Genomic DNA, 27,590 nt, shown 5'->3' on the forward strand with positions numbered 1-27,590 from the left:
TAAGATGGCCAGTGATAACATCATTAAGGTAATTGATATTATCGATTGGGCCAAAGGTAAACAGATAACCGCAGTGTTGTTAGCTATCGACGCTGAAAAGGCCTTTGACCTGGTTCATTGGCCTTTTCTATTTAAAGTGCTGCAAAAAATGAGTTTTGGACAGTACTTCCAACATTGGGTGATGGCGTGTTATAATTCCCCGAAAGCAAGGGTGAAGGTGAATGGTGGTTACGGCCCTTGCTTTAACATACAGCGAGGTACCAGACAAAGTTGTCCGTTATCCCCAATGTTGTTCGCCCTCTTTTTGGAACCCCTAGCATTGAGAGTGTGTACCTTGGCCAAGGTGACAGGCGTTGAGCTTAAGGGAATACATTGAAAACTATCACTTTTTGCTGATGACATCTTATTTACCCTGACACAACCCTATGGCTCCTTAGCAGTTGTGGTGGACGAGCTGGAGGATTTTCACAGAGTTGCTGGCTTTCGAGTTAACCACGATAAGTCTGAGTTGTTAAATGTTAATCTGCCCCAACTAGAGAGAGCTCGTATAACGGAGGCATTCCCCTTTCGTTGGGCAAAAAAATCTATTAAATATTTGGGGGTCCAGATTGGAGCCAATTTGTCGGAGTTATTTAATTATAATTATGCTCCAATATGGAAGAAAATAGAACGGGACCTTCATAATTGGAACAGGGAAAATTTTTCCTGGATGGGTCGCCTAGCGATCTTAGATTATAATAAGATAGTAAAACATTCATTTTTATTTTCTACCCGCCCCATACCAGTACCAACTGCAATTATAAAAGTGTGGCAGAAGAAATGTTTCGACCACATCTGGAAAAAAAGACCCCCCCCACGGGTGGCCCGGGCTGTACTATTTCTTCCTAGAAAAAGTGGGGGAGCAGCACACTTGCAGGCAATTGTCAATGCCTACAGTAAGAAAGATATTAAACAGTGGGTATGCTTAGAACAAGCAATGATAGGGGCCATGCCACTACAGCTGTTATTCTGGCAGCATAAAACTACCTAGAGATCTTTAGATTTCCTCCCGAGAGCACTGAAGACTACACTTACAATATGGTCTCAATGGAGGGGTCAAAAAGTGGGCTCTTTTTCCTATTTCCAATCAACACACCTATTCCACCACATATGTTTCCCAGTGGGTCTCCATTCCCAGCTTTTCCACAAATGGGCAAGCCAGGGTATTGTATGTGGCGCTTTATGTCCGGGATGGCATAGAGTCCAACAGGATAAACATCCTGCATGAGACTAAATACAAAATTGAATCTTTATGGGTAGAAATCCCTTGTGTGTCGGGGAAGACTATAGTGATAGGGGTATACTACCGTTCACCTGGTCAAGATGGTGAGACGGACAGTGAAATGCTAAGAGAAATTAGGGAAGCTAACCAAATTGGTAGTGCAGTAATAATGGGAGACTTCAATTACCTAGTAACAAGAAATGTGGAAATCGCAATAATATAAATATTAGCCTAAGAAGGTGTCAGCAAGCCTGACGTTATATGTCATTATAACAGACACTAACCGGTCTACTCAATCATCCACCTTCATCATTTATTTAAATCTTTAATAATGCAAAAAATTATTTTTGTAGAACTTTTTTTCTTTTTCATTAAAATAGTCCTCCATCCAAAAGTTTCAAAATGAAACGGACTCGCGAAAATGAAATGAATCGCGATAGGAATGAGTGGTTTGATAAGAGTCCATTTCATTTTGAAACTTTTGGATGGAGGACTATTTTAATGAAAAAGAAAAAAAGTTCTACAAAAATAATTTTTTGCATTATTAAAGATTTAAATAAATGATGAAGGTGGATGATTGAGTAGACCGGTTAGTGTCTGTTATAATGACATATAACGTCAGGCTTGCTGACACCTTCTTAGGCTAATATTTATATTATTGCGATTTCCACATTTCTTGTTACTAGATTATTTTTGTGGTTATCCATTGACTCCTTTTTTTGTTGGTAGACTTCAATTACCCCAATATTGACTGGGTAAATGTATCATCGGGTCACGCCAGAGAGATAACATTCCTGGATGGAATAAATGATAGCTTTATGGAGCAATTGGTTCAGGAACCGACGAGAGAGGGAGCAATTTAAGATCTAATTCTCAGTGGAGCACAGGACTTGGTGAGAGAGGTAACGGTGGTGGGGCCGCTTGGCAATAGTGATCATAATATGATCAAATTTGATTTAATGACTGGAAGAGGAACAGTGTGCAAATCCACAGCTCTCATGCTAAACTTTCAAAAGGGAAACTTTGATAAAATGAGAAAAATTGTTAGAAAAAAACTGAAAGGAGCAGCTACAAAAGTAAAAAATGTCCAAGAGGCGTGGTCATTGTTAAAAAATACCATTCTAGAAGCACAGTCCAGATGTATTCCACACATTAAGAAAGGTGGAAAGAAGGCAAACCGATTACCGGCATGGTTAAAAGGGGAGGTGAAAGAAGCTATTTTAGCCAAAAGATCTTCATTCAAAAATTGGAAGAAGGATCCAACAGAAGAAAATAGGATAAAGCATAAACATTGCCAAGTTAAATGTAAAACATTGATAAGACAGGCTAAGAGAGAATTTGAAAAGAAGTTGGCTGTAGAGGCAAAAACTCACAGTAAAACCTTTTTAAAATATATCCGAAGCAGAAAGCCTGTGAGGGAGACAGTTGGACCGTTAGATGATCGAGGGGTTAAAGGGGCACTTAGAGAAGATAAGGCCATCACGGAAAGATTAAATGATTTCTTTGCTTCGGTGTTTACTGAAGAGGATGTTGGGGAGGTACCCGTAATGGAAAAGGTTTTCATGGGTAAAGATTCTGATGGACTGAATCAAATCACGGTGAACCTAGAAGATGTGGTAGGCCTGATTGACAAACTGAAGAGTAGTAAATCACCCGGACCGGATGGTATACACCCCAGAGTTATGACGGAACTAAAAAATGAAATTTCAGACCTATTAGTAAAACTTTGTAACCTATCATTAAAATCATCCATTGTACCTGAAGACTGGAGGATAGCAAATGTATCCCCAATATTTAAAAAGGGCTCCAGGGGCGATCCGGGAAACTACAGACCGGTTAGCCTGACTTCAGTGCCAGGAAAAATAGTGGAAAGTATTCTAAACATCAAAATCACAGAACATATTGAAAGACATGGTTTCATGGAACAAAGTCAGCATGGCTTTACCCAGGGCAAGTCTTGCCTCACAAATCTGCTTCACTTTTTTGAAGGAGTTAATAAACATGAGGATAAAGGTGAACCGGTAGATATAGTATACTTGGATTTTCAGAAGGCGTTTGACAAAGTTCCTCATGAGAGGCTTCTAGGAAAAGTAAAAAGTCATGGGATAGGTGGCAATGTCCTTTCATGGATTGCAAACTGGCTAAAAGACAGGAAACAGAGAGTAGGATTGAATGGGCAATTTTCTCAGTGGAAGGGAGTGGACAATGGAGTGCCTCAGGGATTTGTATTGAGACCCGTAAGGAATGAGGTAGGCGAGAATAAGGTAAAAGTAAAATAATATGTTTATTGATATACAATCTTAACAATTCTAAGTATTAAAGGTATACAGTTCTAAGCACTAAAATATACAGCTCTAAGCACTAAAATATACAGTTCTAAGCATTAAAAATATTGTTAAGCATATACATCTGTATCCGTGCACTGCATTTCGGCCAATACTCACAACACCCTTTTCATCTGCCTGCCTGAGAGAGAGAGCCCACCACAGGCAAAAGGGGTCCCGTCCCTTTGTACGTCTACAAAGGACACACAGCACTATGCATGCCAGCAAAGTGAAAGAAAGTTTCTCGCTCTCCCCACCTTTGGGCCATAGCTGTTTGTCTTTTATAGCCTAATGTCAACAAGTGTGCGTGCCAAACTAGACTGTGTGTTTGTGGGACAGGATTACTCACTATCCTTGCTAGCAGTTCCAGTCTAAACAATATCCAGACTCAAGGATGGATGGTCAGGTCATCTTTTCTCCAGGCCGAATGTCAGTGCTGCAGCTGATTCTGCAGTTTCCCTTACAAGACCCTTACTTTTCAATTTATTTATAAATGATCTGGAAAGAAATACGACGAGTGAGATAATCAAATTTGCAGATGACACAAAATTGTTCAGAGTAGTTAAATCACAAGCAGATTGTGATAAATTGCAGGAAGACCTTGTGAGACTGAAAAATTGGGCATCCAAATGGCAGATGAAATTTAATGTGGATAAGTGCAAGGTGAAGCATATAGGGAAAAATAACCCGTGCTATAATTACACAATGTTGGGTTCCATATTAGGTGCTACAACCCAAGAAAGAGATCTAGGTGTCATTGTGGATAACACATTGAAATCGTCGGTTCAGTGTGCTGCGGCAGTCAAAAAAGCAAACAGAATGTTGGGAATTATTAGAAAGGGAATGGTGAATAAAACGGAAAATGTCATAATGCCTCCGTATCGCTCCATGGTGAGACCGCTCCTTGAATACTGTGTACAATTCTGGTCGCCGCATCTAAAAAAAAATATAATTGCGATGGAGAAGGTACAGAGAAGGGCTACCAAAATGATAAGGTGAATGGAACAACTTCCCTATGAGGAAAGACTAAAGAGGTTAGGACTTTTCAGCTTGGAGAAGAGACGACTGAGGCGGGATATGATAGAGGTGTTTAAAATCATGAGAGGTCTAGAACGGGTAGATGTGAATCGGTTATTTACTCTTTCGGATAGTAGAAAAACTAGGGGGCACACCATGAAGTTAGCATGGGGCACATTTAAAACTAATCGGAGAAAGTTCTTTTTTACTCAATGCACAATTAAACTCTGGAATTTGTTACCAGAGCATATGGTTAGTGCAGTTAGTATAGCTGTGTTTAAAAAAGGAATGGATAAGTTCTTGGAGGAGAAGTCCATTACCTGCTATTAAGTTCACTTAGGGGCGGATTTTCAGAGCCCTGCTCGCGTAAATCCGCCCAAAACCGGGCGGATTTACGTGAGCAGGGCCCTGCGCGCCGGTGAGCCTATTTTACATAGGCTCACCGGCGCGCGCAGAACCCCGGGACTCGCGTAAGTCCCGGGGTTTTCGGAGTGGGCGTGTCGGGAGGCGTGTCGGGGGCGGGGCCGGAGCGTGCGGCGTTGCGGGGGCGTGTCGGCAGTGTTTTGGGGGCGGGTACGGGGGCGTGGCTACGGCCCGGGGCGGTCCGGGGGCGTGGCCGCGCCCTCCGTACCCGCCCCCAGGTCGCGGCCCGGCGCGCAGGAGTCCCGCTCGCGCGCGGGGATTGAGGCGTAAATCCCCGACAAAGGTAGGATGGGGGTTTAGACAGGGCCGGGCGGGTGGGTTAGGTAGGGGAAGGGAGGGGAAGGTGAGGGGAGGGCAAAGGAAAGTTCCCTTCTAGGCCGCTCCGATTTCGGAGCGGCCTAGGAGGGAACGGGGGTAGGCTGCGCGGCTCGGCGCGCGCAGGCTATACGAAATCGATAGCCTTGCGCGCGCCGATCCAGGATTTTAGCCGATACGCGCGACTACGCGCGTATCTACTAAAATCCAGCGTACTTTTGTTTGCGCCTGGAGCGCAAACAAAAGTAGGCTATTCGCGCTCGTCTGAAAATCTACCCCTTAGAGAATAGCCACTGACATTAGCAATGGTAACATGGAATAGACTTCGTTTTTGGGTACTTGCCAGGTTCTTATGGCCTGGATTGGCCACTGTTGGAAACAGGATGCTGGGCTTGATGGACCCTTGGTCTGACCCAGTATGGCATTTTCTTATGTTCTTATTTATGGAAGAAGAGAGACCTGATGACATCTAATGATTTTCAAGAAAGATTTCGGGGAGGTATGCAGGACGTTTTGGGTGTTGCACAGGTCTGACACTTCCTGAAAAAGCTCCAGGCCACTCAGGCGGTTCGCCCTACCAAATCACTGTTTGAATCGTATTGTGAACATGCTGCTAAGATCAGGGGAGTTATTTCCAAATTGTGTGCTCTTCTCAATATGCATTCACCTTATGCATTTACACACATACGTGCATGGGAGTCTGAACTGGACGATGTGTTAAGTGAAGAGGATTGGGACATTATGTTTCAGAGGACAGCCAAAAGCTCTATCTCTGCAGCAATTCAAGATCCCTGTTATAAACTACTGTATAGGTGGCATTTGACTCCTGTTAAATTACATGCTATGTACCCTCATATATCTGAAAAATGCTGGCGGCAATGCGGTCAAGCGGGCTCATATATCCACGTCTGGTGGACATGCCCTTTGGTGATTCCTTTCTGGGACGAGGTCAGAGGGTGGCTGAGGGAATTGACTGGTGCGGACGTACCGATGCAACCTGTTCATGTTTTGTTGAATCTCCCAAGCAAGGGTATGGATAAAGCAACGCAATCATTCATGTCACAAGTATTTATAGCGGCCCGCTGTGAACTAGCCAAAGCATGGAAACTTCCTAATCCTCCATCTCTTTCGGCAGTAATCCACAGACTTCATTCGAGTTATCGGACGGCACATTTCACCGCAATCAGACAGGACAAATTGTCTGCCTTCCAACAATTGTGGGAACCCTTCGTTAACTGGATAATTGCTCAAACCTCATCTGGATGAGCTCAGTTTTATTTTCTAAAGGTTTAGAGCAATAACCATCAAGAGTCATGTTTAAGGCATGTTTGGGTTTATTATCACACGTACAGAGAAGAGAATCACTTGGCTGTACTCACTAGTCAGATGTTGGACTGGACAATGTTTTCATGTCTGTAGCAACAGTTAATCTTCATAGATAACATGTGGTGTATTTAAGGGACGGGAAGGGGGGTAGGGATCACAAGGTTTTCTCATTTGATAACTCTGTGGACCTAACATTGTTGATGTCACACTATGATTGTTTATCTTGGTCAATAAAACTTTACATTAAAAAAAATATATTTATTTAGATTTTTATTCCGCTTTTCACACTTTTTTCAGCACTTCAAAGTGGATTACATTTGCTACTGGTATCTTGGGCAGAGTAATAGTTTTTTTCTTTGTTGGAGATTTGCCTAGCAGTGACGTTGTCTTGGTTATATCCCTTCTCCAGGCATTATTGTATGGTTGTTGGGGTTCGAGAAGTTGCGTCTTTCGCCAGAGCAGCCTCCTCCCTTACGAGGAAGTAGCTTTGGTACATCCCACTTGTGTGGACTGGACTGCCTGGATGAAGAGGAAGATGAAATTACTACTTACCTGATCATTTCCTTTCCTCTCTGAGAGGCAGGCCAATCCACAATCCTACCCTGAGCTGCCTGTACTGATTTTTTCTATTTGTCCTTTCTCAGGGACATTATTGGAGGCAGAATTCGTAGGCCGATGCAGATCTTCAGGTCGTCGAAGGGCCTTGTAAGTGTTTGCCTTCTTTGTCTGTTATGGCTTCTGCATTTCCTTCTCGTCTGAGTCCAGTGCTTTGCTCACTGGAAGAAAAACAAGAAGTGAATGATTGGGGGAGGAAGCGTTTTTAACTCCAGACTTACAGTTCTAGTGTTAATTAGTTGTCACAGTTGACTTTTGCGGAATACTGGCACACTGATGTCAGTACAGGGCTATATGAGGGTCACATCAGCGAGTCAATTGGTTTCTGTCTCCATCTGCTGGTAGGCGTGCATAACCCACTTACGTGGACTGGCTTGCCTGTCCTAGAGGAAAGAAAATTATCAGCTGAGTAGTAATTTCACCTTCCTGGGTTTTTGAATCCTGGATGTCTGACTTCTGTGTGGGAGTAGTGGGGTGGATATACAGGACGCTGCAACGTTGGGGAAATTGGGTGTCTCAGAGTTTCAGGCCTAGTTCTACCAGAGCCCATTGTAACCCATTTATTCCTGGGTTTCTGAATCCCCTGTGAGAGCTGGGAGAGGCAATCTAGATGTACAGCAGATTATGTATTGGTCTGCCTCACTCTAGCCTGCGAGCCTTGCAAACGCTCCAAACTTCCAGGGCCCGTTTAGTTATAAGAAGCTTTCCTTGGGATTATGTGTCTCTGCTGCTGCGTGAATTACTTTGGTTGCTGCTCCAGCAGTGGATTAAATGTTAAATTTCCTAGCGTGTAGCCAGATGGACTCAGAACAAGTGGGTATAGTGTGCTCGTGCTAGCAGTTGGAGACGGATCTGACGTCAGCACGGGTACATATACCTGTGCTGCTTAACTGCTCAACTCCAAACACAGCCCTAGACTCTTGGAGCCACATCACCTTAGATATTGCAAACAAACTGTGCCCTATCACCACACATAAAACTAAACTATCTGCAAAAAAACAAAACCCATGGTACTCCCCAGACCTCAAACTAATGAAACATGAGCTCAGGCAGAAAGAACGCACATGGGGTAAAGACCCATCCCCGCAAAAAGCATCCATATTCAAATCCTCACTACATCTCTACAGGCTAGCCACCCTTAAAGCCAAACGAGACTACTACGCCCTAAGAATCCACGATTACAAATATAACCCCAAAGCCCTCTTCACCTATGTTTCTTCCCTTACCAAACACACATCCCCCCCCATTTCTGACAGCGAAGCCAGCAGCAAATGTGAAGAACTGGGACGCTACTTTCATGACAAAATCGCAACCATCCTTCTCCGATTCCCCTCTACTCCCTCCTCGCTCCCAGCTGCTACAGGCACTGACCCACCCTCGTCCTCCTTTAACGACCTTGAACTCGTTTCATCCACTGAAATCACATCTATCCTCAAAAAGATGAAACCTGCAACTCATCCATCAGACACTATCCCCATCAAAGCCCTCCTCACCATACCTGACATCATTTCCAAACCCATTGCAGATGTTATCAATTGCTCCCTCTCTTCAGGCATTGTCCCTGACCCACTCAAGCATGCTGTGGTCAAACCACTGCTCAAAAAACCTGCACTTGACCCCAAGGACCCCGCCAACTTTCGCCCTATCTCCAATCTCCCTTTCATCTCAAAAATCATGGAGAAGGTCGTCAACTCGCAACTTACAGAATTCCTCGAAACTCACAACCTTCTCCACCCCTCTCAATTTGGCTTCCGTAAACACCTCAACACTGAGACCCTCTTACTTTCCTTGACTGACTACTTACTCAGGGGAATGGATCAAGGTCACAGCTACCTTCTTGCTCTACTGGACATTTCAGCAGCTTTTGACACCATAAATCACACCCACCTCCTTGCCCGCTTAACCGACATTGGCCTTTCTGGCACAGCCCTTAAGTGGTTCTCATCCTACCTCGACAATAGGAAATTCACCGTGAAAATAGGCAATGCTGAGTCCTCCCACTACGCCCTCGCCCAAGGAGTCCCCCAAGGCTCCTCCCTCTCTTCTACCCTCTTTAACATTTACCTCACCCCCTTGTGCAAACTCTTATCAGAACTTGGCCTCAAATTCTTTCTCTACGCTGATGATGTGCAAATCATCATACCCATTCAAGGCTCCCTATCTGACACCCTTGAATCCTGGGGAAACCATCTCGCTGCCATCAACTCCTTACTTACCAACCTCCACCTTGCTCTAAACACTGCCAAAACTGAACTCCTCCTCATATCCCATCACCCCCCCTACTAATCCCGCACTCTCAATTGACTCTGCTATCAAGATTCCTCATGCACAGCCCTGCGCAAGGAACCTGGGGGTCCTAATCAACCAACAACTGAACTTCAAAAAACATATCAGTGCCATACTCAAAGAGGGTTTCTTCAAACTTAAAGTCTTAAAAAACCTGAAACCTCTCCTTCACGCTAGTGACTTCCGCACTGTCGTCCAGGCTACACTGGCATCCAAGATGGATTACTGTAACGCCCTCTTACTTGGCCTACCCTACTCCTCCTTAAAGCCCCTCCAAATGCTACAGAACACTGTAGCCAGAACCCTCTCCAACGCTCACAAATACAACCATATTTCCCCTATACTGAAGGACCTGCACTGGCTCCCTATTCCCTCCCGCATCCTCTTTAAATCCCTGACCATTATACATAAAGCCTTATATTCCCATCACTCCAACTGGCTGGCAGATCCCCTCCAATTTGCCTGCTCAAATCGACCGACAAGGACCACTAACAAAGGGTCCCTCCATGTGCCATCCCTAAAGAAAGCGCACCTCACAGCTACAAGGGATCGGGCGCTCTCCATTGCTGGACCTATGCACTGGAATTCACTCCCAACCCACCTCAGACTTGAAACTTGCATCACCAAATTCAGAACCCAGCTCAAAACCTGGCTATTCAAACAAGCCTTTCCCCAACACCCTTGATGAATATTGAATTGTGATGGATCATGACCTGAATTTGACTATGACCTTGTTCTTATGACATTATAGTTTACTTGTTGTTTGTTCCTATGCTTCTCTGCTCTCCTTATGGTTTTTTGTACCCCTTACCCTTCCCCTGTTACTTGTAATTTCCGTTGCTTTTGTTCCATGTAAACCGAGGTGATGTTTTGACTAACATCGGTATAGAAGACTTTTAAATAAATAAATAAATAAATAAATACCCCCACAGGAAGTGAAGCAATTCAGTAATTTCCGTCTCCAAAGCAGTTTGGAGCTACCTCACGCTCGCTGAGCGTGTTTCCAAATTCTAACGACTAAATTTCAGAGAAGAATCCTGAAGACGAGCCCCGCACTCCTGCGGTGATACCCTACGGTCCCTCCCCCAGTTGAGTTTCCCGAGATGATTTCCATGGTCCCTCGGAGGTTAGAAGCCTCGGTCTGGTGGCCGACTCGCGGCAGGGATCTAGCCCCCAAGTGAGAAGGGCTCGGGCGCGGCTAAGAGGCGCCTCGGTCCCGATCCGTTCACGGTGAGGACTTGGCCCCCGAGCGAGACGAGTTCGGGCGCGGCCTAGAGGCAGCGGGTGCACTTCCTCGAGCGTGGCAGTGATGGTAATTACCCTCTCCCCCCGCAGCCGGAGACCGCCCGGGTCGCAGCCGGGAAGCGCCGAAGATCAGGTAAGGCGTACATCTTTTACCTTTGTTGGTCTCCGAAGAGCGAGGATTAGCGGGGTCTGCCTACGAGGAGTCCTGCCAAGGAGGTCGCCATTTGCCTGCCTGCTCACCATTTTGCCTTGTTCCTTAACCGAAGGTGGTAAGGCGCACACTGATAGACGCATATTGATAGGCGCACAGTGATAAGTCGCACGTTGATAGGCGCACATTGGATTGATAAGTCGCGCGCTGATAGGCGCACATTGGTTGATAAGTCGCGCACTGATAGGCGCACAGTGTTAAGTCGCACGCTGATAGGCGCACATGGATAAGCGCACAGTGTTAAGCCGCGCGCTGATAGGCGCACATTGGTTGATAAGTCGCACTGTGGTAGGCGCACGTTGATAGGCGCACATTGATTAGCGCGTATTGATAAGTCGCACAGTGATAGGTGCACATTGATAGGCGCATATTGGTAAGTCGCACAGTGATAGGCGCACAATTATAGGCGCACATTGCTAAGACGGGCGCACATTGCTGGGCATACAGTATTGAACGCATATTGTTAAGCGCACATTAATAGGCATATAACTCCGGAAAGCATAACCGCGATGGAGCGTGTGAGAGCCCATGCGTTCTCAGAGGCGGCACCTCCGGAATCAGGCATAAAAGCTCTAGGCCTCTGCTAGGCATGCTACCTGAGAGCTACACAGAGCGAGGAAGCAGACTCCCTATGTGCCCAATGTGAAGAGGCCCTGGGAGATCCAGGCCAGGGCTGGTCTCAACCCAGATTAATTGCCAGTTCCTCAGGGAACACTCCGGATCCGGCCGGCCCAGCTGAGCAGCCGGGGAACCTGAGAGACCTGGTGCCCCTAAGGCCAGACTCTGCTTCACTCTCCTGGGAGGAATTATTTAAGGGGATTCACGCCTTTGTCCAGATGCAGTCGAATCCCAGGATGGGCCCATATGCCCCAAATGATCCTGCCCCTGGGCCTTCTACATCTAGGCATGGGCACCCGCCACATGGAAGCCCCACTTATGGGGATTCAGATTACTATGAAGAAGAAGGCGAGCTCCCTGAGGAGGGGGAACTTCTCTCGGGGATAGAGCCATATCGAACCATGAGACGCTTCTTTTCTAAGGAGGACCTCCCAGAGCTGGTCTCTCAGTGCCTGTCGGAGCTGGCTATCCCAGGCCAAGCCACCCCAGGGGAACCTAAGATGAACCCCCTGCTAGAGGGCCTGCGGCCAACGGCCCACCATTTTCCCCTCCTACAAGCAGCACAACAGCTAATTGATCTGGAGTGGAACGCGCCGGAGGCTTCATTCAAAGGGGGTCTGGCATGTACCCCCTGGACCCGGCAACCAGGGAGCTGTTGGCGTGCCCCAAGGTTGACGCCATAGTTAGCGCAATTGTGAAGCGCACCACCATTCCGGTGGAGGGAGGGGCGGCCCTCAAGGATACGCATGATCGACGCCTGGACGCCATCCTGAAACAAACCTTTGAGGTAGCGGCCATGTCCCTACGAATAGCGGCCTGTTGCACAGTGGTGACACATTCCTGTTTATCTCAAGCCAGGAACAATGCTCCTGGGGAAGACATGGAATCAGCTCTATCGTTCCTCACTGACGCTGCCTCCGATTTAGTTCGTACGGCAGCCAAGGGAGTATCATCCTCAGTCGCAGCCAGGAGACAGTTATGACTAAGAAATTGGTCAGCTGACTCTTCCTCCAAGACACGCCTTACAAGAATGCCCTTTAAGGGATCCCTCCTGTTCGGCAGCAACCTTGAGACACTGGCTAACAAATGGGGCGCCTCTCCATTACCCCGTCTTCCAGAAGACAGGTCAAGGAGGAACCAACGTCCCTTTCATAGACCATCCAGAGGTAGAAGCTCCCAACACTTCCATCCCTACAGGAATAACTATCAAGCTCCTCGTTCTCAGGCCAGGAATCAGTCCTTTCGGATCAGACACAACAAGAGGGGAACTGGCTCCGGCTCAGGTCCCGGCCGCACCCCACAATGAGAATCAGCCGACCCATCCAGGGGTGGTAGCCATAGGGGGCAGGCTAGCCCTATTCTACCACAGATGGGTCAAGATCACTTCGGACCAGTGGGTCCTCGCCATCATCCGAGAAGGGTATTACCTGGATTTCCGTCGCATCCCTCCGGACAAGTTTGTGGAATCTCCATGTTCACCCCTCAAGAGGGTGGCACTGGAAACTACCTTGCTGAGGCTACTGTCCCTAAAGGCCATTCTCCCAGTGCCTGCATGGGAGATAAATTCTGGGCACTATTCCATTTATTTCATTGTACCCAAGAAAGAGGGCACTTTCAGGCCTGTTCTGGACCTCAAGTCAGTCAACCAATACTTAAGGGTCCCGAGATTTCGCATGGAAACTCTGCAGTCAGTCAGAAGCGCAGTACAGCCAGGAGAATTTCTCACGTCCCTGGACCTGTCAGAGGCCTACCTGCATATCCCAATTCATCGGGATCACCAGCGCTACCGATGCTTCAAAGTCCTGGGACAGCACTTCCAGTTCCGGGCTTTACCCTTCGGGTTAGCTACTGCGCTGCGAACCTTTACCAAGGTAATAGTAGTGGTGGCGGCGTCACTCAGGAAGGAAGGAATCCTCGTCCATCCCTACCTGGACGATTGGCTGATCAGGGTGAAGTCCCGGGAGGAGCGTCATCGAGCAACCAACAGAGTTGTCTCTCTCCTAGAAAGCCTAGGATGGGTGGTCAACATAAACAAGAGTTCCCTACAGCCTTCTCAATCGCTGGAATACCTAGGAGCCCGATTCGACATCCAGGCGGACAGAGTCAGCCTGACCTCCAAGAGGAGAGCGAAACTCCAGGATCGTCTACGGACCCTGCTGAGCTCCACTCGACCCATGCATCTACCTCTACCGACCAGAGTGCGGAACCAGCTACGATGGTGGTTACGGGCCGTAACCACCATCGTAGCTTCGACCACCACGTATGCCGGTGGTCGAAGATGTCATCCCCAATGTGGACCCTGCTCACTACCGATGCCAGCCTGAGTGGATGGGGAGCACACTGCGAAGAGCTCACCGCCCAAGGGCGGTGGAACAGAGAAGAGTCGGGGTGGAACATCAACCGTCTAGAGGCTCAGGCAGTCCGGTTAGCCTGCCTACGATTTGCCCACAGACTTCAAAACAGAGCAGTCAGAGTGATGTCGGACAACGCCACCACGGTGGCATACATCAACCGACAGGGTGGAACAAGAAGCCAACAGGTATCCTTAGAAATAGCCCCCTTGATGGCCTGGGCGGAAGCAAATCTCCAGGACATCTCAGCCGTCCACATTGCCGGGAAGGACAACACCACGGCAGACTTCCTCAGCAGAGAAAGCCTAAATCCAGGGGAATGGCAGCTGTCCCCCACAGCCTTCCAGATGATTGTGAACCGCTGGGGGACTCTGGGCATGGACCTACTGGCAAACAGGTCCAACGCTCAAGTACCCAGGTACTTCAGTCACAGACAAGATCCGTTATCCCATGGGATCGACGCACTGGTTCAGCCGTGGCCTCAGTGGATCCTGCTATACGCCTTTCCTCCATGGCCCCTGCTGGGCGCCATTCTACACAAGATTCAGCGGCACAGAGGCCTAGTTCTTCTAGTGGCCCCGGACTGGCCAAGAAGACCCTGGTACGCGGACATGAGAAGACTACTGGCAGGGGAGCCTCTACCCCTGCCGCCTCACAGGGACCTGCTACGACAAGTCCCATCCTCCACGAGGATCCAGCTCAATCCTCTCTTACGGTCTGGCCATTGAGAGGGCTCGACTGAAGAAGAGGGGATACTCGGGGGCGGTAATAGATACACTCCTCCGAGCACGCAAGTTCTCCACATCACTAACGTATAGAAGGATCTGGAGAGTATTTGAAGCTTGGTGCGAAACTCGCAGCACCAATCCACATGCAGCAAGAATTCCCATCATCTTGGATTTCCTGCAAGATGGACTTCAGAGGGTCTGTCCCTCAATTCAATCAAAGTCCAGGTAGCAGCGTTATCCTGCTACGGTCCCAGGAGTGACGGCAACAGCATTGCCACGCACCCAGACATTTCACGCTTCCTGAAAGGATTCAAACACATTCGTCCGCCACTGAAGTGGCCAGTGCCCCTGTGGAACCTTAATCTAGTTTTGGAATTCCTAGCAGGATCCACCTTCAGACTCCTCTGGGGCCTGTCTCTCCGTTTACTAACCTTGAAGATGGTGTTCTTACTGGCTGTATGCTCGGCACGCCGCATCTCAGAGCTACAAGCGCTGTCCTGCCGGGATCCCTTTCTCAGAATCACCCCAGGGACTATCCATCTTTGCACAGTTCCCTCCTTCTTACCCAAAGTAGTCTCACACTTCCACCTTAACCAATCCATTTCCTTACCAACCACGGAAGGGTTGGAGAAGTCCGAGGACGGTCGAATACTACGTCATCTCGACATCGGCAGAATACTATCCAGATACCTGGAGATGTCGGAAGCAGTACGAAAGACAGACCACCTGTTCGTCCTTCACCGTGGGAAGAAGCAAGGAGAAGCAGCTTCCCGGGCCACTATTGCCCGCTGGATCAAAGAAGTTATAACAGCGGCCTACGTAGAAGCGGGAAAGCCACCGCCTCTACGGGTCAAGGCCCACTCTACCAGGGCCCAGGCAGCCTCCTGGGCAGAAACTAGAATGCTGTCACCTGCCGAGATATGTAGGGCAGCAACGTGGTCCTCCATCCATAACTTCTCCAGATTTTACCGTCTGGACGTTCAGGCCAGGGAGGACTCAGCATTCGCAAGGGCAGTCCTAAATGGACCTCGGGCAGCCTCCCACCCAGTCCGGGAGTAGCTTTTGTACATCCCACTTGTTCTGAGTCCATCTGGCTACACTCTAGGAAATGTTGAGATTACTTACCTGATAATCTCCTTTTCCTTAGTGTAGACAGATGGACTCAGCATCCCACCCGGCTGCCAATATACATGGGGTTTCACCGATTCAAGGTAAGCCATGTTTTCTTGTGATAGGGCATCCACCCTGCCGGGTGTCGACGCCTTCCAGTTGGGAACGCTGGCGGTCTTCAGCTACTGTCAATCGGTCAGGGTAATCCTGTTTATTTAATCGATCGGTCAGTTACACATATATCCATAAAGCTTTGCAAGGAAGATTACTGAATTGCTTCACTTCCTGTGGGGGTATATGTACCCATGCTGACGTCAGATCCGTCTCCAACTGCTAGCACAAGCACACTATACCCACTTGTTCTGAGTCCATCTGTCTACACTAAGGAAAAGGAGATTATCAGGTAAGTAATCTCAACATTTTAACTCTTGTTTTTAGATCTCTGAAGTTTAATGGTCCATGATTATTATTATTTTAATTTGTTGTTATAATGTTTAGTTTGCCAGATCTGCTATAAGCAGATTATAAATGTTATTAAATAAATAGTAGATAAGCCCAGAGGAACCAGACCTACAGGAATCCTAAACGAGGGACCTGTATGATCTCCAAAGTTCCTGTATTGCATCAGCTTTATTTCTGCATCCTACACAGTATGGTAAAGAGAACCCACTGATTTTCTTAACGTCTCTGAATATTTCTATAGAGACATCATAGAGAGGTTTTCATAGGCATCACATAAAGTTTCTGCTAAGTCACAGAATTCTTTAATATCAGAGATCCCATGCATTCATTATGTGATCCTTCTAAACGTCTCATCTCAGGTTATTGGTAGCTTTCCATGCCATTGTCACTTAGACATGATTAATTCCTTCTTTTTTTTATCCAGCAGAAAATGAGGTCATACAGAAAGAGAAGAGGGAGGAGAATCGAGAAGAACACCCTATAGTATTGGCACTTACACTAAGACAATCAGGAAATGTCTGTGAGAATCTTGCCCAGAGGACTGAGGGGGGAGACATTAGCCAAAGACAGCAGGAATCAGAGAAGGAGCAAGACTCTGCAGGAGAGTCACCCGATAGAGTCACTGCTTGTGAGAGAAGTGACAGGGAGTTCACAGGCCTCCCTGAGCACCAGGGACACCTGAGAAGAGAGAATCCCTTCCAGCTTAATAACAGTGATCAAATGACTTCTGACCTCCAGCAGAAAGAGGAGGAAGGGAAGAAATCTTTTCACTGTGACACCTGTGGGAAAAACTTTAATAGAAAATGTCATTTTGTGTTGCACCAGAGAAGTCACCCAGGAGAGAAACTTTTTCCATGCAAACAGAGGTTAACCCTGAAATTACACCAGAGAATCCACACTGAAGGGAGCACTTTCACTTGTATTGAATGCAAGAAAACCTTTTCTTGCAGGGAATCCTTAGTAATACACCAAAGAACGCACACAGGTAAGAGACCCTCTCATTGCCCTCAAGATGGGGAATCTTACAGTTCTGAGTTCTCTTCATTACATCACCAGAAAATGGAGACCGAAGAGAGAACATTTTCATGTTCTGAAAGTGGAGAAAACATCCTTCAACCAAAAGACCTAATAATAAACCAAGAAATAGAGAGAGAATTGTTATTCATTAGTACTGATGGTGACAGAAATTTCAATCAGAAAGGAAACTTCACAAGACAAAGAAAATTCCAGGCAGGAGAGAGAGCATTTTCAAGTAATGAATGCAATAAAGGTTTATGTGAAGAGGAAGTTATTTCAGGAGACACAAAAAATCTTACTGGTGCGAGACGGTTGTCTTGTGTTCGGTCTGAAAAAAGCTTCTGTGGGAAGGCAGTTGACTCAGAACAGAAGAAAATCCCCAAAGTAGAAAGTCAATTTATATGCACGGAGTGTGGAAAAAGCTTCAGTCAGAAGTGCAAACTCATAATCCACCAGAGAATCCACACTGGAGAAAAACCCTTTAACTGTACTGAATGTGGTAAAAGATTCCGTCAGAAGATATCTCTCAAATTGCATCAGAAAATCCACACTGGAGAAAAACCATTTAAATGTACTGAATGTGGCAGAAGCTTCAGTAACAAGGCATGTCTTAGACGGCATCAGAGAATCCATACTGGAGAAAAACCATTTAAATGTACTGAATGTGGCAAACACTTCAGTGACAAGACATGTCTCAGACGGCATCAGAGAATCCATACTGGAGAAAAACCATTTAAATGTATTGAATGTGGTAAAGGCTTCTCTCGGAAGGAGCATTTCATATTGCATCAGAGAGTACATACTGGAGAAAAACCATTTAAATGTACTGAATGTGACAAATGTTTCAGTGACAAGGCATGTCTTAGACTGCATCAGAGAGTCCATACTGGAGAAAAACCATTTACTTGTACTGAGTGTTGGAAAAGCTTCAGTTACAAGGCATGTCTCAGGCAGCATCAGAGAATCCATACTGGAGAAAAACCATTTAAATGTACTGAATGTGGCAAAAGCTTCAGTGACAAGGCATGTCTCAGACTGCATCAGAGAGTCCATACTGGAGAAAAACCATTTAAATGTACTGAATGTGGTAAAGGCTTCTCGCGGAAGGCACATTTCATATTGCATCAGAGAGTCCATACTGGAGAAAAACCATTTAAATGTACTGAATGTGGTAAAGGCTTCTCTCAGAAGGTGCATTTCATATTGCATCATAGAGTCCATACTGGAGAAAAACCATTTAAATGTACTGAATGTGTTAAAGGCTTCTCTCAGAAGGAGCATTTCATATTGCATCAGAGAGTCCATACTGGAGAAAAACCATTTACTTGTACTGAATGTGGCAAATGTTTCAGTTTCAAGCCATATCTCAGACGGCATCAGAAAATGCATACTGGAGAAAAACCATTTAAATGTACTGAATGTGGCAAAAGCTTCTCTCGGAAGGCATCTCTTACATCGCATCAGAGAGTCCATAGTGGAGAAATGGAGAAATTACTTACCTGATAATTTCATTTTCCTTAGTGTAGACAGATGGACTCAAGACCAATGGGTATAGTGTACTCGTGCTAGCAGTTGGAGACGGATCAGATTTCAATCTGACGTCAGTCCCCAGAACATATACTCCTGCAGGAAGTGCAGATCCTCAGTATTCTTCCTTGCAAAGCATTATGGATATATGTGTGACTGACCGATTTATTAACTTAATGTGATTAATTCTGATAACTTTGTTGTAACGTTAAATTTTGATTAACTTGAAGTGGTTGACTATAGCTGGAGACCGCCAGTGACCTCAACCGGAAAGAGTCGACACCCGGCAGGGTGGATGCCCTATGTAAAGGAAAACATGGCTTACCTTGATTCGATGAACAACCATGTATAACGGCAGCCGAGGGTGAGCTACTGAGTCCATCTGTCTACACTAATGAAAATGAAATTATCAGGTAAGTAATTTCTCCATTTCCTAGCGTGTAGCAGATGGACTCAGGACCAATGGGATGTATAAAAGCTACTCCCGAACTGGGTGGGAGGCTGCCCGTGGTCCGCTTAGGATTGCTATTGCAAATGCTGTGTCCTCCCGAGCCTGAACATCCAGCCGATAGAATCTGGAGAAGGTATGGATGGAGGACCACGTTGCCGCTCTGCAGATCTCGGCAGGTGACAGCATTCTAGTTTCTGCCCAGGAAACCGCCTGGGCTCTGGTGGAATGGGCCTTGACCTGTAGAGGTGGTGGTTTTCCCGCTTCTACATAGGCCGCCTTGATGACTTCTTTGATCCAGCGGGCAATGGTTGCCGGTGAGGCTGCTTCCCCTTGCTTCTTCCCGCTGTGAAGGATGAACAGGTGGTCCGTCTTTCGTACTGGTTCTGACATTTCCAGATATCTGGATAGGAGTCTGCCGATGTCGAGATGGCGTAGCAACCGGGCCTCTTCCGACGTCTTCAAACCTTCCGTCGTCGGTAATGAGATGGTTTGGTTGAGGTGGAAGAGTGAGACCACTTTGGGGAGAAAGGAGGGGACCGTGCGTAGTTGGATGATCCCCGGGGTGATTCTGAGAAAAGGCTCACGGCAGGACAGTGCTTGTAGCTCTGAAATGCGGCGGGCTGAACACACGGCCAGTAGGAACACCAACTTTAGGGTTAGTAGACGGAGAGACAGGCCTCGGAGGGGTCTGAAGGCGGATCCCGCTAGGAATTCCAAGACGAGGTTGATGTTCCACAGGGGCACCGGCCACTTTAGTGGTGGGCAAATGTGTTTGACCCCTTTCAGGAATCGTGATATATCTGGGTGCGCGGCTATGCTGTCGCCCTCGCTCCTGGGGCCATAGCATGACAGTGCTGCTACCTGTACCGTGATTGAGTTGAGGGACAGTCCCTTCTGTAGTCCATTCTGTAAGAATTCCAGGATCACGGGAACTTTAGAGGAGTGTGGTTTGATGTTGTGATCTTCGCACCAGGCCTCAAATACTCTCCAGATCTTTATATATGTTAGAGATGTGGAGAACTTGCGTGCTCGGGGAGAGTATCTATTACTGCCCCCGTGTATCCCCTCTTTCTCAGTCGGGCCCTCTCAATGGCCAAACCGTAAGAGAGAATTGAGCTGGATCCTCGTGGAGGATGGGGCCTTGTAGTAGTAGGTCCCTGTGTGGAGGCAGGGGTAGAGGGTTCCCTGCCAGTAGTCTTCTCATGTCTGCGTACCAGGGTCTTCTCGGCCAGTCCGGGGCCACCAGAAGAACTAGACCTCTGTGTTGCTGAACCTTGTGAATGATTGCGCCCAGCAAGGGCCATGGGGGAAAGGCGTATAGTAGAGTCCCCGGTGGCCAGGTCTGTACCAGGGCGTCGATCCCCTGAGAGTGCGGATCTCGCCTGCGACTGAAGTATCTGGGTACTTGAGCATTGGATCTGTTTGCTAGAAGATCCATGTCTGGAGTCCCCCACCGATTCACTATCATCTTGAAGGCTGTGGATGACAGCTTCCATTCTCCCGGGTGTAGACTTTCCCTGCTGAGGAAGTCTGCCGTGGTGTTGTCCTTCCCAGCGATGTGGATGGCAGAGATGTCCTGGAGATTTGCTTCCGCCCAGGACATCAGGGGGGCTATTTCCAAGGATACCTGTTGGCTTCTGGTTCCGCCATGCCGGCTGATGTAGGCCACCGTGGTGGCGTTGTCCGACATCACTCTGACCGCTTTGTTTCAAAGTCGTGGGCAAATCGTAGGCAGGAACATCTGACTGCCTGTGCCTCTAGGCAGTTGATGTTCCACCCTGCCTTGTCTTCGTTCCACCGCCCTTGGGCGGTTAGTTCTTCGCAGTGTGCTCCCCATCCCTATAGACTGGCATCTGTGGTGAGCAGGGTCCAGGTTGGGGAGTATAGTCTTGATCCCTGGCTCATGTGGTTGGTCTGTAGCCACCACCGTAGCTGGGTCCGGACTCTGGTTGGTAGAGGTAGATATGCAGTGTAGTTCTGGGATCGTGGATTCCACCGTGATAGAAGTGAGCGCTGCAAGGGTCTCATGTGGGCTCGCGCCCATGGTACCACTTCCAATGTGGATGCCATTAGGCCGAGAACTTGTAGGTAATACCATGCTGTGGGACGGACGGCGCTCAGCAAGGTCTGGAGTCGGTTCTACAGCTTTGATTTCCTCGTGGGGGTCAGGCTGACCTTGTCCTCCTTGGTGTCGAATCGGACTCCTAGATATTCCAGCGACTGCGATGGCTGAAGGGAACTCTTGTTTGTGTTGACTACCCATCCCAGGCTTTCCAGTAGAGTTATGACTCTGTTGGTTGCTCGGTGGCTCTCCTCCGGTGATTTCGCCCTGATCAGCCAGTCGTCCAGGTAAGGATGAACGAGGATTCCTTCCTTCCTGAGTGTCGCCACCACCACTACAATTACCTTGGTGAAGGTCCGCGGTGCAGTGGCTAACCCGAAGAGTAGTGCCCGGAACTGGTAGTGATGGTTTAGGACCTTGAAGCGTAGATAGCACTGGTGTTCCTGATGAATTGGGATGTGCAAGTAGGCTTCGGACAGATCCAGGGATGTGAGGTACTCTCCTGGCTGTATTGCACGTATGACTGACCGCAGGGTTTCTATGCGAAATCTCGGGATCCTTAGGTGCCGGTTGATCGACTTGAGGTCCAGGATGGGCCTGAATGTACCCTCTTTCTTGGGTACGATGAAGTAAATGGAGTAATGCCCAGAATTTATTTCCCGTGTAGGCACTGGGGTTATGGCCTCTAGGGTCAGGAGTCTGGTCAGAGTAGCTTCCACTGCCGCCCTCTTGTGGGGGTCGTGGCAGGGAGATTCCACGAACTTGTCCGGAGGGGTTCGAAGGAAATCCAGGTAGTACCTTTCTTGGATGATGGCTAGGACCCACTTGTCCGAAGTTATCCCGACCCATCTGCGGTAGAATAGGGTTAGCCTGCCCCCTATGGCTTCTTCCCTTGGATGGGTCGGCTGAATCTCATTGTGGGGTGCGGCTGGGGCCTGGACCCGAGCTGGTTCCCCTCTTGCTGTGTTTGTTCCGAAAGGACTGGTTCCTGCCCGAGGGGCGGGGCGCTTGATACTTATTCCTGTAAGAGTTGAAGCGCTGTGAGCTTCTGCCTCTGGTGGGCCTGAGAAAGGGATGCTGGTTTCTCTTCGTTTTGTCTTCTGGTAGACGAGGTAGTGGAGAATCGCCCCATCTGTTAGCCAGTTTCTCTAGTTCGCTGCCGAACAGGAGAGATCCCTTGAAGGGCATTCTTGTGAGGCGTGTCTTGGAGGAGGCGTCGGCCGACCAATTTCGAAGCCAGAGTTATCTCCTGGCTGCCACTGTGGATGACACTCCTCTGGCTGCTGTGCGTACTAGATCGGAGGCAGCGTCAGTGAGGAATGATAGTGCTGATTCCATGTCTTCTCCCAGGGTGTTGCTACTGGCTTGGGATAAACAGGAACATGTCATCACGGTGCAGCAGGACGCAATTTGCAGAGACATGGCTACCACCTCAAAGGCTTGTTTTAGTATGGCTTCCAGGCGCCGGTCGTGTGCATCCTTGAGCGCCGCTCCTCCCTCCACTGGGATGGTGGTGCACTTAGCGACCGCGCAAACTATGGCGTCCACTTTGGGGCACGCCAGAAGCTCCTTGGTTGCTGGGTCCAGGGGGTACATGGCCGATAAGGCTCGACCCCTTTGAATGAGGACTCCAGCGCATTCCACTCCAGGTCAATTAGCTGTTGTGCCGCCTGTAAGAGGGGAAAATGGCGGGACGTCTGTCGAAGGCCCTCCAGCAGGGGGTTCATTCTAGGTTTATTTATTTTATTTATTTAAAATATTTCTATACCGGACTTCATGAATGGGATTCATATCAGGCCGGTTTACATGGAACTAGGGATAAACCAGAGTAACCAAAACAAGAAGGCCGAAACTAGCAAAGTTACAATATAACAGGGGGATTAAACTTGGGAGCTATAGTAGCTAGGAAGAAGCGAGATAGGAATTAACTACATAGGTTCCCCCGGGGTGTCTTGGCCCGGGATAGCGAGTTCCGATAGGCATTGGGATACAAGGTCCGGAAGCTCGTCCTTTGAGAAGAAGCGTCTCATAGTTCAATGCGGCTCTGTCCCCGAGGGGAGTTCTCCCTCCTCGAGGGGCTCGACTTCTTCCTCGGAGAAGTCCGTGTCCCCGTAGGCGGGGCTTCTGGGAGGTGGGAGCCTGTGCCTAGGCCTCAAGGGTCCTGGGGCATTGGTGTCTTCCGGCGTCGCATATGGCTGGTCTGTCCGGGTTTCAGACTGCATCTTGACAAAGGCGTGAATCCCTTTAAATAACTCCACCCAGGAGATCGATGCTGGGTCTAGGTTGAGGGGCGCCAGTTCCCTGGGGGTCCCCATCTGTGGGATGGAAGCACTGGGGCCTGCTAGGTCCGGGGTGCCCCCTGAGGAGCTAGCACTGGGCCCTGGGTGGGACTGGCCCTGGCCTGGATCTCCCAGGGCCTCCTCGCAGTGTGCGCATAGGGCGTCTGCTTCCTCGCTCTGTGTGGCTCTGATATGGCATGCTGGGCAGAGGCCTTGAGCTTTTATGCCAATTTCTGGAGGTACCGTTTCTATGGACGCGTAAGCTCTTATGTGCTCCATTGCGTCTAATATGTGCGCGCCGGTGTGCGCCTAGCTGTAGATGTGCGCCTTGTACTGTGTGCGTAACTTATGCACGGGAAATTTCTAATGTGCGCCTAAGAATGTGCGCCCACATTTTGTGCGCCTAGCTTAAATATGTGCGCCTATAATATGCCCCCAATTAATCTTGTGCGCTTAGCTTAATTTGTGCGCTCGATCGGGCGGTGAACAAGGCCAAGATGGCGACGGCGAGCGTGCGGACAATATGGCGACCTCCTTGGAGGGTCTCCACGTGAGCAGACCCTGCTCCTCCTCGATCTTCGGAGACCGGTTAAGTAGAAGATGTACGCCTTACCTTGTCTTCGGCGCTTCCCGGTTTCGTCCCGGGCGGTCTCCGGCTGTGGGGGGAGAGGGTAAATACCTTCACCGCCGCATTCGAGGGGGTGCACCCGCTGCCTCTCAGCCACGCCCGAACTCCTCTCGCTCGGGGACTAAGTCCTCGTCGAGATTCGGCTACCGGACCGAGGCTGCCTCTGCGCCGCGCCCGAACTCTTCTTGCTCGGGGGCTAGGTCCCTGCCGCGATTCGGCCACCGGACCGAGGCTCTCACCTCCGAGGGACCACGTAAATCACCTCGGGAAACTCAACTGGGGGAGGGACCCGAGGGTATCATCGCAGGAGTGCGGGGCTCGTCTTCAGGTAGGATTTGTTCTTTAAATTTGGTCTAACGCTCGGCGAGCGTGCAGATAGCTCCTAACTGCTTTGGAGACGGAAAATACTGAGGATCTGCACTTCCTGCAGGGGTATATGTACTAGGGGCTGACGTCAGATTGAAATCTGATCCGTCTCCAACTGCTAGCACGAGTACACTATACCCATTGGTCCTGAGTCCATCTGCTACACGCTAGGAAAACTCATTTACATGTAGTGAATGTGGCAAAAGCTTCTCTCGGAAGGCATCTCTTACATTGCATCAGAGAATCCATACTGGAGAAAAACCATTTACTTGGTTTGTACTGAATGTGGCAAACGCTTCATTGACAAGGCATGTCTCAGACAGCATCAGAGAGTCCATACTGGAGAAAAACCATTTATTTGTACTGAATGTGGTAAAAGCTTCAGTGGCAAGGCACGTCTCAGAAGGCAGAGAACCCATATTTGGAGAAAAACCATTTAAATGTACTGAATGTGGTAAAAGCTTCTATCGGAAGGTGCATTTGTTATTTCATCAGAGAATCCATACTGGAGAAAAACCATTTAAATGTACTGAATGTGGCAAAAGCTTTAGTCAGAAGATACATGTCATGCAATATCAGAAAATTCATACTGGAGGAAAACCAAGTTAATGTACTGTGTCTGGTAAAAACTTCAGTAGAAAGGAAGACCTTGCAAGCCACCAGAAAAGTTGCACAGGAGTCAAATTCAGTTCACATGCTTTCATATAGTTTTGGAATAGAAGAGTGGCCTAATAAAGATATTAAAATGCCAGATGCAAGAAAAATAAAACTTCTGCATTTCCATCAAGTAAGCTATAACAATCAGGAAGGTTGATATTCAGATGCCAGAAAGCTGGATAAGTAGGACTTATCCTTCCATCTTACTGCTGCTGAATATCCAGTTATGTTCAAAGGCTGAGAAAGTTGTGGGTGGGCAGTGGGTGGATCAGAGCGGTGCTCCTTAACTGGAAAGGTTATTCAGCTAAGTAGCGATTTTGGCAACATGGGTGTTTTGCATGACTTGTAGTTTATTTTTTTGTACTCTGTGACAGTTTTCCCCAGAGAGCTCAGTCCCTGTGTGCTGGCTTGCAGGTAGTGTTTGACCGCTGCACTGTAGTTCAAGCAGAGGCTTTGGATGCTGCCCTGACTGAAGGTGGCTTGATCAGCAATCACTCCCATACTTAGTTTCCCAAACCATTAGTCAGGGCCCTTGTTGGTTTCTGTCTGAGTCCAATTCCCCGTTATCTCTTGCCGTTGAAGCAGAGAGCAATGTTGCAGTTACATCACAAGTATCAGGCTTATTGGTTTAGGGGAGTAACCGCCGCACCAGCAAGTTACCCTCATGCACTCTTTTCTCATTTCCATCCTCAGCCTTTAGGGAGCCACAGTGTTTATCCCATGCCCCTTTGCAATCTTTCACCATTTTTTGTCTTCACCACCTCCTCCGGGAGGGCATTCCAGGCATCCCCCACCCTCTCCCTGAAGAAATATTTCCTGACGTTGGTTCTGAGCCGTCCTCCCTGGAGTTTCATTTCATGACCCCTAGTTCTACTGATTTTCTTTCCAACGGAGAAGGTTTGTTGAATGTGCATCATTAAAACCTTTCAGGTATCTGAAAGTCGTTATCCTATCTCCCCTGCACCTCCTCTCCTCCAGGGGATACAGATTTAGGTCCTTCAACCTCTCCTCATAAGTCATTTGATGGAGACCCCCACACCATTTTGGTCGCCCTTCTCTGGACCACCTCCATCCTGTCTCTGTCCCTCTTGAGATTTGGGCTCCAGAACTGAACCCAGTACTCCAGGTGAGGCCTCACCAAGGCCCTGTACAAGGGCATCACCACCTCCATTTTCTTCCTGGTTATTCCTCTCTCTATGCAGCCCAGCATTCTTCTGGCTTTAGCGACACTACTGAGTCCCGAAGTCCCGGGAGGTGAGCCGCAGAGCCAGCAGAGGACTCATCTTTCCTCAGCAGTCTGGGCAGGAGTTGGCTGACTTCTCTTTTATTGACTATGACAGGAAGCTGCTCTTGCTGCCTTCTCCTCTTCCTGGCCAGTGGGAGGTTGTTCCCTCCGCCTGCACCCAGATCAGAGCACGATATCACCACCTCCTGTTCATATGGGCCCGGCAGGACACCAACTTTATCTTCCTCGGCCTGGCCTGGCAGTGAGGCTGCTGATGCTCTCTTCACCCCATAGGGTCTGGATATGAAAGAAGGAGCATAAGGGAGAAAGGTGCCTGCTCTGTAGATCCGCTGCTGCTGCCTCCTCATCTTCCTCTCTTAAGTGCTTCTTGCCCTCATCTGCTGCTGATAACGAGGGAGGGAGACTCTGGATTGGACTGAAGGCTTTTCTGCTGGCTGGGAGCCAGGAGGAGGGGGAATTGTACTGCGCAGGAAGGCCTTGGGAGATAGGGAGTCAGGGGTGGGGGAAAGGAGGTTGGGCTTGCTGGGTATGGAGAGATGGAGGAGGGAAGGATTGGGGGCTGCTGGGCAGGGAAGAGAGATGGAAGTGGAGAGAGAGGTGGAGATGTGGGGGGCTGGGTTAGGGGAGTGGGGGATGCTGAGCAGGAAGGGGTAGGAAAGAGGTGGTCAGAGGGATTCTGGGTAGGGAAGGGCAGAAAGCTGATTAGGGGAGAGAGGGAGCACGGGGAAGAGGATGTGGGGTGGGGGTGTTGGGAATGTAGGACAGGGATAGGAGCAGGTGAGGGGATGATTGAGTAGCTGGGAGAAGTGAGGGTGATGGGGGCATGGAGGGGAGGGACGGGGTACAAGGGCCGTACTATATCAGGTTTGAGAATATGCATTTCTTCTCTCTCTGAACTTCGCTCAGTGGAGGAGGAAATATATTTCTGTTTCTAGGCTCCAGTTTTGCACTGCATGCAGAAGGTGGGCTTGGGGTTTCCATTCCAGTTTTAGTTTCTGCATTTGTAATTTGGGCTCTTTTATTCTGCATTAGGTGAAGGCAGCTCTGTCTGTGACTGAGATGGGG

The 27,590-nt window shown here is 48.4% G+C and overlaps 1 protein-coding gene and 1 pseudogene across 1 annotated transcript in view; both read left to right on the forward strand.

Moving 5' to 3' along the window:
- Positions 1-25,834, forward strand: part of LOC115085982 (zinc finger protein 260-like) — a 28,898-nt gene extending 3,064 nt beyond the window's left edge. The window contains exons 2-4 of the mRNA XM_029592565.1: positions 17,034-18,783; positions 23,065-23,070; positions 25,050-25,834. Coding sequence (XP_029448425.1) covers positions 17,034-18,783; positions 23,065-23,070; positions 25,050-25,231 — 1,938 coding nt within the window. The 3' untranslated portion in view covers positions 25,232-25,834. The remainder of the gene's footprint in view (positions 1-17,033; positions 18,784-23,064; positions 23,071-25,049) is intronic.
- The window catches only part of LOC115083664, a 256,969-nt pseudogene that overhangs the window by 60,827 nt on the left and 168,552 nt on the right, over positions 1-27,590 (forward strand).

Source organism: Rhinatrema bivittatum, chromosome 2 (assembly GCF_901001135.1).
Source record: "Rhinatrema bivittatum chromosome 2, aRhiBiv1.1, whole genome shotgun sequence".
In the NCBI taxonomy this organism is placed as follows: Eukaryota; Metazoa; Chordata; class Amphibia; order Gymnophiona; family Rhinatrematidae; genus Rhinatrema; species Rhinatrema bivittatum.